The sequence below is a fragment of the Pogoniulus pusillus genome (assembly GCF_015220805.1).
Source record: "Pogoniulus pusillus isolate bPogPus1 chromosome W unlocalized genomic scaffold, bPogPus1.pri SUPER_W_unloc_2, whole genome shotgun sequence".
NCBI lineage: Eukaryota > Metazoa > Chordata > Aves > Piciformes > Lybiidae > Pogoniulus > Pogoniulus pusillus.
The window spans coordinates 1,021,280-1,038,046 of NW_026974536.1; the positions used below are offsets into that span (position 1 = coordinate 1,021,280).

A 16,767-nucleotide genomic window follows, 5' to 3' on the forward strand; every position below is an offset into this window, starting at 1 on the left:
TATGAGCAAAGTAGACATCACCATTGTTTCCCTTTCCTCAGCCTGTAATCTAGTTCTTTTCACCAAAACATTCTAGCTTGCTTCAAACTAGCACACTCTTCCCCCCCTTGGATAGAACTCAGCACATTTCAGTTGCTCTTGCACATAGAGAGCAACTCCCCTGCCTCATCTTACTGGTCTGTCCTTCCTGAGCAGTCCAGAGCCATCCATGGCAACATTCCAGTCGTGGGTGCTGTCCCACCATGTTTCAGTGATGGCAGTTATATCATAGTTATTCAGCCTAACCCAGATCTCCAGCTCTTCCTTCTTATTCCCATGCTCCGTTCATTGGTGTATAAGCATTTCAGGGAGGGAGTTAGTCCATTAGCTTTCACTCTTGCAGTTTGACCATTCCCAGCCACTTCCATGGCCACCAACCTAGCATTAAGCTCTGCATGTGCTGATTCCTCATTGCTTGATCCCTGTGATCCATCTCTGCAAGATTGAAAGTGTTCTTGTGTGTCCCCAGCATGCTGCTCTTATTAGCCTCCCACCCTGGTGTGCTGTCCCTCAGCTTATACTCATTGCTAGCCCTTGCATCTTCTCCAGCACACAACTCATTGTTATCTACCTCCCCTGAGACAGCAGTGGAGCTGAAGCATTGCCCCACAGTTGTCTCAGGCTTGCTTACAGTAAGCCTGCCTTTCTTCCCTCCCCCCCTTCCAACCTGGTTTAATACACAATTAATGATCCTTGCCAACCCCTGTGATCTAAACCTTCCACTTTGAGATGCACTCCATCTGCTGCCAGCAGACCTGGTGTCATGTGGGGTGACCCGTGGTCAGAAAAAGCCAAAGTTCTGCTGGAGGCACCAGTCTCTAAGCCAAGAATTGAGCAGGTGAATCCTCCTCATTCTTTCTGGCTTAGTCCCTTCAGCAGGGAGAATAGAAGTGAATACTACCTGTGCTTCCACTCCCTTGACTGCTTGACCCAAAGCCTTGAAGTCTCTCTTGATAGCCTTCAATTTTCTTCTTCCAAGGTCATCATAGCCTATCTGGAAGGTTAACAGTGGATAGTAATCTGTAGGCCATACCAGGGAGGGAAGCCTTATCACATCCTTGACCTGGGCCCCCAATAGACAGCAGGGCTCCCTTTGGAGTGGGTCTGCATATTGGGCTTTCTGTTCCTTTCAAAAGGGACTCTTCTATAACAGTGACTCTTTTCTACTTGATGTAAGATGTTTGTATGGTGGGCTTGGGCTTCCTTAATTTTGGGAATACCTCCAAGCCAGATGATTCACCTTCCTCAGTGGCTGGTTGTGCATGCAGGACATCAAACCTGTTCTGCAAGGGCACCTGGGGGGCACTCCCTTCTCCCTGAGGGCCTTTTCCTATGGGGTCCTATTTACTAACTCCTTGAAGAGCTGGAAGTTTGCTTTCCTAAAATTTAGAGTCCTAACTATGCTTCTCATGGGCTTCATACTCCTTAGGACAGTGAACTGCACTAGTACATGATTGCTGCAGCCCAGGCTGCCTTTGACTTGGACATCCCTGCATTTATGACCAACAGGCTCGATAATGCATCCCCTTGTATAGGGCTGTTAATTTCTTGTCATAAGAAGTTGTCATCTAGGCACTCTAGGAGCCTTTTGGATTGCTTACAGTTAGCCATGCTACTTTTCAAACAGATGTCAGGGTGGTTAAAACCCCCTAGAGGGATGAGAGCCTGTGATCACAATGTCTCCTTGAGCTGTAGTCAGAAGGCTTCATTGATAGGCTCTGCTTGGTTGGGCAGCCTGTAGTAGACTCCTACCACAAGGTTTCCTTTGTGGTCCCCATCCCTATGTCATAGCTTTCCTGTAGTAGAATAGCTTCCAGCTTCTGTTTGTTGCCCATGCTGTGTGCACTGGTGTAGATGCACTTCAGCAGCTGGGCTGCTGGCCATGTCATCACCTTAGAGGGACACTCCACTGTTTGCCCAAGGCATTTCATTGGAGCTACCTACCACAGGCTGTTTACCATTGGTAAAGGGGTAATAAGAGATGGGGAGAAAGGCTTAATATAAGCAAGTTCCAGTTTATTATACCCAAGAATGGGTTTATATACTTTCTATCAGAAGACTACATAACAGGATTACAAATCCTGTTAGAGACTGATTGGTTATATACATTTACGTTAGGACTACGTTAGGATTACACGCTAATTGCTAGGATACATTAGCTATGTATTTCTTCTAATAAGGCACAATAACTTTTCTTAGCAAAGCTTAGTCCTTCAGAGAATTTATCAACTTAATCCTAAGGAGACAGTTATGGTGTCTAAGTAAGAAAACAGGCACCAAATGGTGCCAGGTTGTGAAGGCCATAAAACAATTAGTTTAGACTGGAGACCTCTTGTTTTACAAACCACGTTTCTTTCAGAGGCACTTTGATTCTACGCTTTCACCCAGCTCAGTGGCCTGCCCTCAAGCCCATGGCTTGTACTTCAGTATACCAAATTCAGACATTTCTATAAAATCACTATATGTAACATTGCTATACCAAACAGCTACCCTCCTGTTCCTTAGTACCCCAGAGGCCCTTGGCTCAGTTCCTTAAGACCTTGCCTTTGCTACAGTGTTCACAGCATGCTTCAGGGCAATAGGTTTGAGGTCCTTACTATCACCCCATCCTTCCAACCCTGATATATCTTCCTGCCACTTGTCACAGACAATTTTGGTATTGTCACCATCTCCTACCTCAAGTGAAATGACAGACTGAAGGCTGTCCTTAGGCAACTCTCTAGTGCAACTGGTTTTAACCCCCTCCCACTTTGAGTCTAGCTTAAATTCCTTTCAGCAGTCCCTGCCACCTCATGTATCGGGATCTTTTACCCTCTCTGAGACAGATGTACTCCCATCTCTTGGTAGCAGACCCAGTGCCATATAAAGTTCCCCAAGGTCAACCCCATGTTTTTCCAGCTTGGTGACCAGGAGGTGGTGTGAGACCGTGTGGAAGGCCTGGCTCAGGTCCAGGTAAATGACATCAGTTGCTTGCCCCTTGTCTATTAATGTTGTGACCTGTTCATAGAAGGCCACCAGGTTTGTCAGGCAGGATTTGCCCTTGGTGAAGCTGTGCTGATTGTACCAAATGGCCTCTTCACTGTTCTTCTGTCTCAGTAGTGCCTCCAGGAGGATCTGCTCCATGATCTTACTGGGCACAGAGGTGAGACTGACTGGCCTGGAGTTCCCTGGCTTCTCCTTCCTACCCTGATTGAAAATAGGAGTTATGTTTCCCTTTTTCCAGTCAGTGGGGACTCCCCCAGACTGCCATGACTTTTGGAATATAATAGAGAGGGGTTTAGCAAACTCCTCAGACAGTTCCCTCAGCACCCATGGGTGTATCCTGTTGGGTCCCATAGACTTGAACACTTTCAGGTTATCACAAACCTGATCTTCACTTATGATGGGCAGCTCTTCCTTCCAGCCCCTGCCATTATCTTCCGTGGCTCCAGGAGTGTGGCTGGAGGCCTTTGCAGTGAAGACTGAGGTAAAGTCGTCATTGAGAATCTCAGCCTTTTCCATATCACTTTTGACCATTTCACCTGTGTCCTTTCTGAGGGGACCCACACTTTCCCTAGGCTTCTTTTTACCATTAATATACCTGTAGAAATTCTTGGTGTTCCCTTTGACCTCCCTGGCTGGATTCAATTCCAACTCTGCCTTGGTTTTCCTAACCAGATCTCTGGCTGCTAGGGCAGCTTCCTTATACCCCCCCATTCCAGCTGCCCTTTCTTCCACTCCTTGTAGAGTTTCTTTCTGTGTGACAGTGTGTCCAGGAGCTCCTTGCTCAGGCAGGCCTCCTAGCATTCTTCCCTGCTTTCCTCTTTGTTGGTATGCATTGCTCCTGGACACAGAGGAGGTGGTCCTTGAGTACTGACCAGCTGTCCTGGGCCCCTCTTCCCTCTAGGGCTTCGTCCCATGACACTTTGGCCAGCAGATCCTTGAAGTGATCGAAGTCTGCATGCCTAAAGTCTAGGGTCGTAAGCTTGGAATACGTCCTTCTTGTTGCACTGAGGATCTTAAATTCAACTGTCATGGTCACTGCAGTCAAGGCTGTCCCTGAGCCTCACATTGGTCACTAGCCCTTCCCTGTTGGTGAGAACACCTTTTCTTGTTGGCTCCTCTACCATTTGGAGGAGGAAGTTGTCATCTATGCAATCCGGGAACATCCTGGATTGCTGATGCCTTGCTGTGTTGTCCCTCCAGCAGATGTCAGGGTGGTTGAAATCCCCCATGAGGACCAGGGCTTGTGAAGCTGCTTCTATTTGCCTGTGGAGGACCTCATCTGCCTGGTTCTGCTGGTCAGGTGGCCTATAGCAGACCCCTACAGTAACATCATCCTCCCCTGTCTTCCCTTTAATTTTAACCCATGCACTCACAACCAGCTCAGCATCCTTCCCCGGGTGGAGCTCCACTGATTCCAGCTGGTCACTGATAAAGAGGGCAATGCCGCCTCCTCTGCTTCCCTGCCTATCCTTGCTAAAGAGCTTATACCCATCTATCCCTACATTCCAGTAATGGGAATCATCCCACCAAGTTTCAGTAAGAGCCACTATGTCATGGCATCCCAGCAGCACAGTGGCCCTTAATTCATCCTGTTTGTTACATGAGCTCTGCATTTGCGCAGAGGCACTTCAGCTGGGCTGGCCCTGTTGTCCTCTTGTGCCAAGTCACCTTGATTTCTGCAGATTGTCCTGCTGTGTCATCCCTGGCTTACCTCAGGGCAGCAAGTTGAGGGCCCTCATTGGCTCTTCATCCCTCTGCCTCCAGTGAGCTGCCCCAGAGTTTGTCACCAGCCAGCAGGTGACTATCAACCCCTTCCCCCTTTCAATCTAGTTTAAAGTCCTATCAATGAGCTCTGCCAATTCCTGCCCCAGGATCCTTTTCCCCCTCTGGGACAAGTGTATCCCATTGGTTGTTTGTAACTCTGGTGCCCTGTAAACTGAGACGTGGTTGTAGAATCCAAACCCCTGTTGATGACACCAGCCCTAGAGCCATGAATTGAGCTGTTGGCTCTTCCTACATGTTCCCTTGTCCATTGCTGATGTTAGAGGGATCATAGAATCATAGAATCAACCAGGTTGGAAGAGACCTCCAAGATCATCCAGTCCAACCTATCCTCCAGCCCTATCCAGTCAAATAGACCATGGCACTGAGTGCCTCATCCAGTCTTTTCTTGAAGACCTCCAGGGATGGTGCCTCCACCACCTCCCTGGGCAGCCCATTCCAATGGGAAATCACTCTCTCTGTGAAGAACTTCCTCCTAACATCCAGCCTATACTTTCTCCGGCACAACTTGAGACTGTGTCCCTTTGTTCTGTTGCTGGTTGCCTGGGAGAAGAGGCCAACCCCCACCTGGCTACAACCTCGTTTCAGGTAGTTTTAGACAGCAATGAGGTCACCCCTGACCCTCCTCTTCTCCAGGCTAAATAAGCCCAGCTCCCTCAGTCTCTCCTCATAGGGTTTATGTTCCATGCCCCTCACCAGCTTTGTTGCCCTTCGCTGGACACGTTCCAGCACCTCAACATCTCTCTTGAATTGAGTGGCCCAGAACTGGACACAGTACTCAAGGTGTGGCCTGACCGGTGCTGAGTACAGGGGAACAATAACCTCCCTTGTCCTACTGGCCACACTGTTCCTGATGCAGGCCAGGATGCCATTGGCTCTCTTGGCAATCTGGGCACACTGCTGGCCCATCTTCAGCCTCCTATCTACTAGTACCCCCAGGTCCCTTTCCTTGTGGCTGCTTTCCAGCCACTCAGTCCCCAGCCTGTAGCACTGCTTGGCGTTGTTGTGGCCAAAGTGCAGAACCCTGCACTTGGCCATCTTAAATCTCATCCCGTTGGCCTCTGCCCACCTATCCAGCCTGTCCAGGTCCCTCTGCAGGACTCTCCTACCTTCCAACAGATCAACTCCTGCTCCTAGCTTGGTGTCATCTGCAAACTTACTGATGCTGGACTCAATGCCCTTGTCCAGATCATCAATAAAGATATTGAACAGGACTGGGCCCAGCACTGATCCCTGGGGAACGCCACTAGTGACTGGCTGCCAACTGGATGTGGCACCATTCACCACCACTCTCTGGGCTCTGCCATCCAGCCAGTTCTTGATCCAGCACAGAGTGAATCTGTCCAAACCATGAGCTGCCAGCTTGGCTAGGAGCTTCTTGTGGCAGACAGTATCGAAGGCTTTGCTGAAGTCCAGGTAGACTCCATCCACAGCCTGCCCCACATTTGCCAGGCAGGTAACCTGATCATAAAAGGAGATCAGGTTGGTGAGGCAGGACCTGCCCTTCCTAAACCCATGCTGGCTGGGCCCGATCACTTGACCATCCTGTAGGTGCTTTGTGGTGGCAATCAAGATGACCTGTTCCATGACCTTGCCTGGCACTGAGGTCAGGATGACAGGTCTGTAGTTTTCTGCCTCCTCCTTATGACCCTTCTTGTGGATGGGTATCACATTGGCCACGTTCCAGCCTTCGGGGACCTCTCCAGTGAGCCAGGACTGTTGGTAAATGATGGAGAGTGGCTTGGCCATGGAATCATAGAATCATAGAACTGTCAAGGCTGGAAGGGACCTCAAGGACCATCCAATTCCAACCCCCCCTGCCACAGGCAGGGATACCTCGCAGTACATCAGGTTGCCCAGAGCCACATCCAGCCTGGCCTTAAAAACCTCAAGGGAAGGGGCTTCCATCAGCTCTCTGGGCAACCTGTTCCAGGGTCTCACCGCCCTCATGGTGAAGAACTTCTTCCTAACATCCAATCTGGCCAGCTCGTCTGCCAGCTCTCTCATGGACTTGTGAGGATCCAAGTGTCGCAGCAGGTCCCTTACTTCTTCCTCATGGATTAGAGAGGGACTATACTGGTCCCTGACTCCATTTGCCACTTCAGGAGTCCAGCTGTCCTGGAGACAACCTGTCCCACTATTGAAGATTGAGGCAAAGAAGGTGTTAAGCACCTCTGCCTTTTCCTCATCCTTTGTCACTATGTTCGCCTCTCTATCTAATAAGGACTGGAGGTTGTCCTTGGCCCTTCTCTTGCCATTCATATATTTAAAGAAACATTTTTTATTTTCCTTGACAGCCGTGGGCAGCCTGAGCTCCAAGTGGGCTTTTGCCTCTCTAATTTTTCCTCTACAAGACCCAGCAACTTCCTTGAACTCTTCCTGGGACACCTCACCTCTTTTCCAAAGGTGATATACTCTCTTTTTAATCTTTAATTCCTTCAGCAGCTCCCTGCCCATCCAGTCTGGATAGAGGAGAACACAACTTGAGCTCCTGATCCATTTGCCTGCTGCCCTAATATCCTGAAGTCTCTTTTAATTGATCATGAGCCTCTCATTGTTGCATCATCGCTACCCACTTGAAAGACCAGAAGTGGGTAGTAGTCTGAAGGACTCATGAGGTTGGGAACTTTACCTACTGTGTCTCTTACTTGGGCACAAGGGAGGTAGCAGACCTCTCTGTGAAGTGGGTTCAGGCTGCATATTGGGTCCTCTGCTCCCTTCAGTAGGGAGTCTCCTATAACAATGACCCCTCGAGGTTTCTTTTCAGGATTGGTTTTGATGGCTGGCCTGAGGCAACCTGTCTTTGGTGCAGTTTCTGGGCTTTTTGAGTCCTCATCCTTGCTGATGACCTGTTCCTCCTGCAGACCCTCATACCTGTTCTGCAAGTGCACTATGGGCAGTGTGCCGCTTAAAGTAGCGTGCTTGCTCAGTTTGCATTTGTTCTATTGGGCGGAGACCTGTTCCCATTGACCCTGCTCATGGGGGTTACTACATGAAGGCTGAGAGACTTGCTGGTGGGAGGATATCAGACCCCCTGCTTCACTAAGAGTTAACCCTAGTTCAGCTTTTGTAGGGATTAGATTATGGAAATAGTCAATTTCCCTTTTGCAGTCTCTTACACTTCTTAGTCTTTCTACCTCTTTTTTTAGTTCAGCTACCATATTCATCAGATCCCTGATCTGCTCACAGAAGCATTGAGTGCACCCTCAGCAAGTTTGCTGATGACACCAAGCTGTGTGGTGCAGCAGACATGCTGGAGGGAAGGGATCCATCCAGAGGGACCTGGACAGGCTGGAGAGGTGGGCACAAGCCAACCTCATGAGGTTCAACAAGACCAAGTGCAAGGTCCTGCATCTGGGTTGGGGCAATCCCAAGCACAAATCCAGGCTGGACAGTGACTGGATGGAGAGCAGCCCTGAGGAGAGGGACTTGGGGGTGCTGGTGGATGAGAAGCTCAACATGAGCCAGCAGTGTGCACTTGCAGCCTGGAGGGCCAACCAGATCATGGGCTGCATCAGGAGAAGGGTGGTCAGCAGGTTGAGGGAGGCGATTCTTCCCCTCTGCTCTGTTCTGGTGAGACCCCACCTGGAGTACTGCGTCCAGTTCTGGAGCCCTCATTACAGGAAGGATGTGGATGTGCTGGAGCGTGTCCAGAGGAGGGCCACTGGGATGACCAGAGGGCTGGAGCACCTCTCCTATGAGGACAGACTGAAAGAGTTGGGGCTGTTCGGTCTGGAGAAGAGGAGACTCCAAGATGACCTTATTGTGGCATTCCAGTGTCTGAAGGGGGCCTACAGAAAAGCTGGGGAGGGACTGTTTAGGCTATCATGGAGTGACTGAACTAGGGAGAACGGAGCAAAGCTGGAGGTGGGTAGGTTCAGACTGGACATGAGGAGGAAGTTGTTCAGCATGAGAGTGGTGAGAGCCTGGAATGGGTTGCCCAGGGAGGTGGTTGAGGCCCTGTCCTTGGAGGTGTTTAAGGCCAGGCTGGATGGGGCTCTGGCCAGCCTGATCTAGGGTAGGGTGTCCCCGCCCATGGCAGGGAGGTTGGAACTGAGGGTCTTCAAGAAAAGACTGGATGAGGCACTTAGTGCCATGGTCTAGTTGATTGGATAGGGCTGGGTGATAGGTTGGACTGGATGATCTTGGAGGTCTCTTCCAACCTGGTTGATTCTATGATTCTAACTAGATGATCCTTGTCGTTCCTTCCAACCCTGACTGATTCTATGATTCCGTAGTTGTTTGTTGTCGAGTTCTGAAAGAAAAAAATGTTCTATATCACATTTGAGGGGGGAAAATAGTATTCTAAATAGAATTAGTAAATAGTACGCTTCATTTAGTCATTGGCGGTAATGAGGTATGTGGCAATGGATTACTGCAATATGAGAATCCATATCTTTTCTGCTTGACCTGCTGTTGACATAGATATATCAGTGACAGTTACTTGTTTTATTAAATAGCTTTCTGGGATTTTTTACATATGAGAGAAATAGGAGCGTTTGATATCTGGTAATAACCTTTTTTAGTATATAGTACTGATTTAGTACTTAAAGATGTTTTTACAGAAACAATCTGAGCTTTGCTTTCCCCTTAGCTGTTTGGTATTCTCTCTCAAAGTAAAATCTGTTTATTCCACAGAAAAAAGGAGGAAAGAAGTGTGAGCAGTTACAGTTCCCTTGCAGTGAAAGTAAAAAGAGTAAATATTTGCAGTAGTTTAAGCAGTGCTGAAAAATGTTTTTCTGTCTTGATATGTGTGTTTGCTTGCCAAGTTACCTATAAGCCTCTTATTATGTGGACTTAACTTGAATTTATTTCTTCTTTTCATATGTTGTGTCTGGAAGATGATGCAGTGTCATGTGGATGCCTGTGATGATATGCAGCCCCCAGAGTTGGTGAGTTTAATTGTTTAATTGTTGAATTTTGACAAAAATCATTTGAATTGGTTAAGTGACAACTGGAATTTGTTGATATTGGATGTAGTCAGTGACATCTTGCACCTATTAGAGTTTATCTGACTTCTTACTCTTAAGGGGTTCAGGAAACAGTTTTAAGGGTATCAGCAAGTGTTTATGCTGTCTAGAAGATGGCAAAGTGCTGCCAAATTTTAAACGTTAGTTCCTAGCTTACATGAACACTTATCTCCTTCCAAATTCATTTTCCTGTCTTGCAGTCTGGGAAGGAGGAGCAGCAGAAAGGGTCAAGAAAAGGATTACTAATTAAAACAAGTTAGACTGAGAAAAGGCTTCCCTGGGCAAAAATAGATGATCATCAGAAATAGGTGGAAGAGTACGAGTGGAATATGTAGTTTTAATCAGCATTTGAATTAAGTTCTAACCATCCTTCATTCTTTCATATTTTGCATTCCACTACAAGCTCTATTATGTTGTAGTATGGCCTATATTGTTAAGTAATGTGATTACATAACACCGGTTGCTTAGAAGCAGATCAATTGAACAGTTTTTTTCTGAATAGTTTCCATTTTGATGTGACTCCAAAAAAAAACCAGTAAGTAAATATTTTGTTGGGAAAAGTAGTTGCATTACAACTTGTACAAACAAGTAATTAATGCAAATTCCTGTATTTCATCAATGCTAATTGAATTCTAGAGAGGGGTGCATATCTAATCTCTGTTTCTACAGAAAGATATTAAAATAGGGTGTTTGTGCATTTAGAAGACTTCAGATCAAATTAAGCTCTTGATATCAAGTACTAGTCTACAAATCCTGGAAATAAAAGCAGTCAGAGGTGTTGTATTGCAGTGATTTGGATTTGGTGTATGGCAGTTTTAGCAGAACAGCAGTAAGATACAAAGGATTGTAGCATAGTCTGAATGAAGAGACCAATTATAAAGTTATTAGTGTTGACATTTTTCTTGAGATATAGAAGGAGTAGGAGAGTTGACAGTTACTGGGTAAACATCTTGTCTCAAACTGAGACTTTAATTTCTCCTGAGTTATAAAGGTGAACTCTGATCATTCAGTTGCAAGTTCGGTCTGAGAGTCAGAAAGAGATCAGCATTAAGAGCTGTTTGCCAGCTGAATTCATATGGTTGTTTCTTAAACCAGTATGGCTGAATTTTAATTCTTAGATGTTTTAATAGAGCAAGATAAGTTATTAAATCACCTTCCCTTCATTCCTGGTCTGCCCTTTTCCCCAGTTTGCCTTTAATGGCATGTAGATTAAGGTTTTGAGTAAAACAGGCTCAATGTAAACAGTATGGTAATTGTGATGAAAACAAGTGAATGAATGATGGCTACTTGCTATTTAAGAGTTTTCTTTTTCTTTTTTTCCTATAGTTTGAGGGTGGCTCTGGATATGGTAAGTTTTTATAGAGAACTTTGACATTACGTTGCATTTAGTCAGCAAGAAGCTTGATGCATACATTTAAATCAGACTATTCTTACACAGGGGGCCGTGGTTCATATGGAGATCTCGGTGGACCCATCATCACGACACAAGTAACAATTCCCAAAGATGTAAGTGAAGCTGATTTGCTTTGTGCTTGAGTTTAAATAACTAGAAAACCACAGTCTTTTCTCAGAATATACAAATAAATTCAAAATTATTTGGGATACTTGACAAGTACTTTTAATAGAAAGCAGATCTTTCTAAAACACCAAAAGTTTTTATCTTCATTTTAGAGATGCACTGAACTTTAAAAAAATTATTAATAGTAGATATAGTCTACGTAACTTGTTTTTACAAGGAAGCATTTGGTGCTTACAACTTTATTCCACCTCTGTTTATATGGTAAATGTTACAGAAGATCTTTTAGAGCCTGTGAAAGAGGATGTTTCCATTGTAACTCTTAAAACTGAACTGATTTAAGCTACTTACAGTACGGTGTTTTTGCGGAGAAAGTTATATCACAAAATGAATACAATGTTTTTTCCCTAGTTGGCAGGGTCTATTATTGGAAAGGGAGGACAGAGAATCAAACAAATACGTCATGAGTCAGGAGCTTCAATCAAAATTGATGAACCACTAGAAGGTTCAGAAGATCGCATAATAACTATTACAGGAACACAGGACCAGATACAAAATGCTCAGTATTTACTGCAAAACAGGCAAGTTGAAGCTTAATGCTGTCCTTACTGTCAATTTTGAACTGACTTTCTAGCTATTACATTCTAAAGCTCGTTGCAATATAGTTCTTAGAAAGCAGGATTTAACTATTGAACTTCTCCAGTGGAAGTTCTGCCCTGATTCTCTTCTTCAAAACTAATCTTGATGGAAGGCACCTTAAACAAGTAGCCCTCTTATTTCTCTGACAATTGCTACCAAAACCCCCTACTTCTAATAAATTGGATAGAACCTGTAGAAAATATAGAAGATTTCAGTGGATGTTGGTCTAGTTCTGTGTGGAAGACTAGTGATTTTGTTGTTTTTTGATAATTTAAGTGACAACAAATCACAGTCTGCCATATGGCACAGACCATGCCTCTACAGGACATGAGATGAAATTAATTGGTGCTGTTATGCAGCATTTGCAGAGGCCAATGGGATGAGATTTAACAAGGCCAAGTGCAGGGTTCTGCACTTTGGCCACAGCAACCCCAAGCAGCGCTACAGGCTGGGGACAGAGTGGCTGGAGAGCAGCCACGAGGAAAGGGACCTGGGGGTACTAGTAGATAGGAGGCTGAAGATGGGCCAGCAGTGTGCCCAGGTGGCCAAGAGAGCCAATGGCATCCTGGCCTGTGTCAGGAACAGTGTGGCCAGTGGGACAAGGGAGGTTATTCTTCCCCTGTACTTGACACTGGTCAGGCCACACCTTGAGTACTGTGTCCAGTTCTGGGCCCCTCAATTCAAGAGAGATGTTGAGGTGCTGGAACGTGTCCAGAGAAAGGCAACAAGGCTGGTGAGGAGCCTGGAACACAAACCCTATGAGGAGAGGCTGAGGGAGCTGGGGTTGTTTAGCCTGGAGAAGAGGAGGCTCAGGGGTGACCTCATTGCTGTCTACAACTACCTGAAACGAGGTTGTAGCCTGGCAGGGGTTGGTCTCTTCTCCCAGGCAACCACCAATAGAACAAGGGGACACAGTCTGAAGTTGTGCTGGGGGAAGTATAGGCTGGATGTTAGGAGGAAGTTCTTCACAGAGAGAGTGATTGGCATTGGAATGGGCTGCCCAAGGAGGTGGTGGAGTCACTGTCCCTTGAGGTGTTCAAGAAAAGACTGGATGAGGCACTTTGTGCCATGGTCTAGTTGACTAGATAGGGCTGGGGGATAGGTTGGACTGGATGATCTTGGAGGTCTCTTCTAACCTGGTTGATTCTATGTTTTCGCTGCTTACCAGCATTACTTTTTCTTCTGACAAATTAATAGTTTCACAGTTATTAAAGCAGAACTAAGAAAAGTGTGGTGTTGTCATAATATTTAATATTGTTTAATTTGAATGCTTGACTTCAGGTTACTATGTATTTAAATGTGCTTATAATTATTAGTCATTATTCTTTTAAAATTACTTTTAAATGTGTTGGGATTTGTATGTGTGGTCAATCATTCTAATACATGCTTTCTTTCTTTTTCTTTTATAGTGTGAAGCAGTATGCAGATGTTGAAGGATTCTAATGCAAGATTATTTTTTCTTTTTTATAGTGTGAAGCAGTATTCTGGAAAGTTTTTCTAAGACTAGTGAAGAACTGAAGGAGTCCTGCACGTTTTTTTCTTTTTTAAAAAATATCTTCTGTTTAAAAAAGCCAACATTCCTCTGCTTGCTTCATAGGTGTTCTGAGTTTGAGGTGTAGTGGAATCTGCTGTTCATGACATGCAATGTTTTAGTTCATTACAAATATTTGGGGAAGGGAAATGTTGCACAAGAATAACATTTGAAACAGCAGCAGAGAGTGAATTTCATTTTTATTCATTGTTGGTGGTAAATTGTAATGTTTTTTGTAACTATTGTGAACACCCTGCTTTATGTACACTGTAATTTTTTTTTTCAAAGACAAGGAGAAGACTGGTCATTCATATATCCCTGACATACTTTGAGAGCAGTGTGCAGAATGTAATGCTTTTTTTTTAACACCTATTTCATGATTTTTAAATAAATTTACTGAACCTATTAGTGGTGGTCTTTTTTTTTTTAAATATGCATAAGGCAATATCTCAAATAGATTGTACACACCTCACCCCACCCCCTCCCCAAAGAAAATGCGTAAATGAAAGTTGCCGTTAAACTTGCTCTTCTGCTTTGATATAGATGGAATGCCATGGTTTTGGCTTTGCTCTTTGGAGAAAAAGATACAAAAATATTAATGCAAACGCTGTGAAATTTGAACTTTTTTGTCAAGTTCTTGGCCCTCTTTGCAGTACACTATATATACAGGCAACAGTATATAAAAAAAATCATGTTTGCTATGCTTTAACAGTTGATGAAATATACTTAGTTTAGACAGCTTTATGCAAATGTTAAAAATAGCAGTTTGTGTAGCATTAATGAATCAATTGTAGTTTTCAGAGCTTTTATTAGTGTCAGGTAGAAACTTTCATTAATTGACAAATTGTCAATATGCAACTTGATTTTCCTTGTATACAAAACTTAAACTTGTTTGGTTTCCCTGTTTGTTGATTCGATAGGGAATATGTGAGAAATTAAAAAGATAAAAGTAGCTCTGGATATTTCATGTAATACCTTGACATTTGTATTTATAGTTTACAATTTTGATTTCACTTCCTAAATAAAAACAATTTTTAAAAAGCAAATAAAATTTGTAAATCTGAATGTGATTAATGTAGATGAAGTGGATTTGTTTAAACTTTTGGAAGTGTCTAGAATATTGTTGGGGAGGGGAAATTAATTGATGTGAGATGATATTTTTCCAAACTTAATATTGTTTATTAATTTTGATATTTAGAACTCTTGCCACACCTGACCACTAATTTTAATAATATTTTGGTTCTTACACGGTCATGGAAACATTCTATGGATAATATCTAGATCTAGTAATAACAAGCAAAATATATACGAACAATAATTGAACTGGAAAAGAAGGTTCCTGCAGTGAAATGCTGCTTGCAGTCAATATGCTGCTTGCCCAATAGATGGGCTCAAGCTCTTTCTGCTCTATGGCGGAAGGCAACAGAGAATTAGAGGCATTTAAGCATTTACAGATTATTATTACCCACTCGTGGAGGCTAACAACAGTCCAGATAGTGCCTAAATGCTGTCAGGGGATTCTGTCTTGTTGGATGTTGAGACTTGAATCTTCCTGGCTTCTGGGAAAAGAGGCAGACAATCTCTGACCTTATCTTCAGGCTTCTTCTGGATGATCTGTATATATTGTCCAGGAATTCTAAGCAGGACCTTCAGCTGCAGAGGCAGGATCTCTTGCACAAGTAGTCTTTTCATCTATACCCATAGGCACAGGTTGTAATGCAGAGAGGAATAGGAAAGCGCATCTGATTAACAAGTGGCTCAGAGGTTGCTACCTCCAACATAACTTCAGATTCTTTGATCTTGGGGAACTTTATAATGCCACAGGTCTGCAAGCAACAGATGGGATACAACTGACACAGAGGGGGAGAAGGACCCTAGCACATGAGCTGGCTGGGCTTGTTGAGAGGACTTTAAACCAGAGTGGAAGGGGGAGGGGGTTAAACGAGACACCACTAGAGACAAAGCAAAGGAAATTGAGGACAGTAGGCTAGAGATAGGGGTAAAAGCAGCAGCCCAGCTGAAGTGCATGTACACTAATGCACGCAGTATGGGTAACAAACAAGAGGAGCTGGAAGCTTTGGTGCTGAAGGAAAACTATTATATTGTCGCCATCACTGAAACGTGGTGAGATGACTCGCATGATTGGAGTGCTGTAATTAATGGCTACAGACTCTTCAGGAGAGACAGGCAAGGGAGAAGAGGTGGAGGAGTGGCTCTGTATATTAGGGATGCTCTGGATGTCATGGGGGCAGAAATCAAGGATGATCAAAGTTGAGTCTTTATTGGTGAGAATTAAGGGGAAGGCCAGCAAGACTGATATCCTGGTTGGAGTCTGTTATAGACCACCCAATCAAGAAGAAGAGGTTGATTTATTACTCTTTAAGCAACTGGAGGCTGCCTCAAGATCACCTGCCCTTGTTCTGGTGGGTGACTTTAACCTACCAGACATCTGCTGGGACTTAAACACTGCAGAGAAGAAGCAGTCTAGAAGGTTTCTAGAATGTGTGGAAGAGAACTTCTTATCCCAGCTGTTACGTGAGCCTACCGGGGGGCAGCCCTGCTTGACCTGCTGCTCACAAATAGAGAGGACCTGGTAGGGGATGTGGTGGTTGGAGGCTGCCTGGGGTCCAGTGACCATGAAATTATAGAGTTTCAAATACATAGAGAAACCAGGAGGGGCATCAACAGAACCTCTGCACTGGACTTCCAAAGGGCAGACTTCAGCCTATTTAAGGAACTAACTCAGAAAGTTCCTTGGGAAAAAGCCCTTTAAAACAAAGGGGTCCAGGAAGGTTGGACCTACTTCAAGAAAGAACTGAAGGCACAGGAGCAGCTGTTCTATTGAGCCAGAAGATGAGCTGAGGAGGGAGGCAGCCAGACTGCATGGGCAGGGAGCTGCTGAAGGAATTAAAGATTAAAAACAGAGTGTATCACCTTTGGAAAAGAGGTGAGGTGTCCTGGGAAGAGTTCAAGGAAGTTGCTGGGTCTTGTAGAGGAAAAATTAGAGAGGCAAAAGCCCATTTGGAGCTTAGGCTGCCCACGGCTGTCAAGGAAAATAAAAAATGTTTCTTTAAATATAAGAATGGCAAGAGAAGGGCCAAGGACAACCTCCATTTCTTGTTAGATAGAGAGGGGAATATAGTGACAAAGGATGAGGAAAAGGCAGAGGTGCTTAACACCTTCTTTGCCTCAATCTTCAATAGTGGGACAGGTTGTCTCCAGAACAGCTGGACTCCTGAAGTGGCAAATGGAGTCAGGGTCTAGTATAGTCCCCCTCTAATCCATGAGGAAGAAGTAAGGGACCT

The 16,767-nt window shown here is 44.7% G+C and overlaps 1 protein-coding gene across 9 annotated transcripts in view; it reads left to right on the forward strand.

Moving 5' to 3' along the window:
* The window catches only part of LOC135173799 (heterogeneous nuclear ribonucleoprotein K), a 39,679-nt gene extending 25,812 nt beyond the window's left edge, over positions 1-13,867 (forward strand). For 8 of the 9 annotated variants that reach the window (XM_064140960.1, XM_064140954.1, XM_064140955.1 and 5 more), the window contains 5 exons: positions 9,648-9,698; positions 11,103-11,124; positions 11,200-11,282; positions 11,704-11,873; positions 13,341-13,867. In XM_064140960.1, the coding sequence (XP_063997030.1) occupies positions 9,648-9,698; positions 11,103-11,124; positions 11,200-11,282; positions 11,704-11,873; positions 13,341-13,374 (360 nt within the window). In that variant the 3' untranslated portion in view covers positions 13,375-13,867. The remainder of the gene's footprint in view (positions 1-9,647; positions 9,699-11,102; positions 11,125-11,199; positions 11,283-11,703; positions 11,874-13,340) is intronic. The other variant, XM_064140958.1, reaches the window with a different exon arrangement.
* The last annotated feature ends 2,900 nt before the right edge of the window (positions 13,868-16,767 follow it).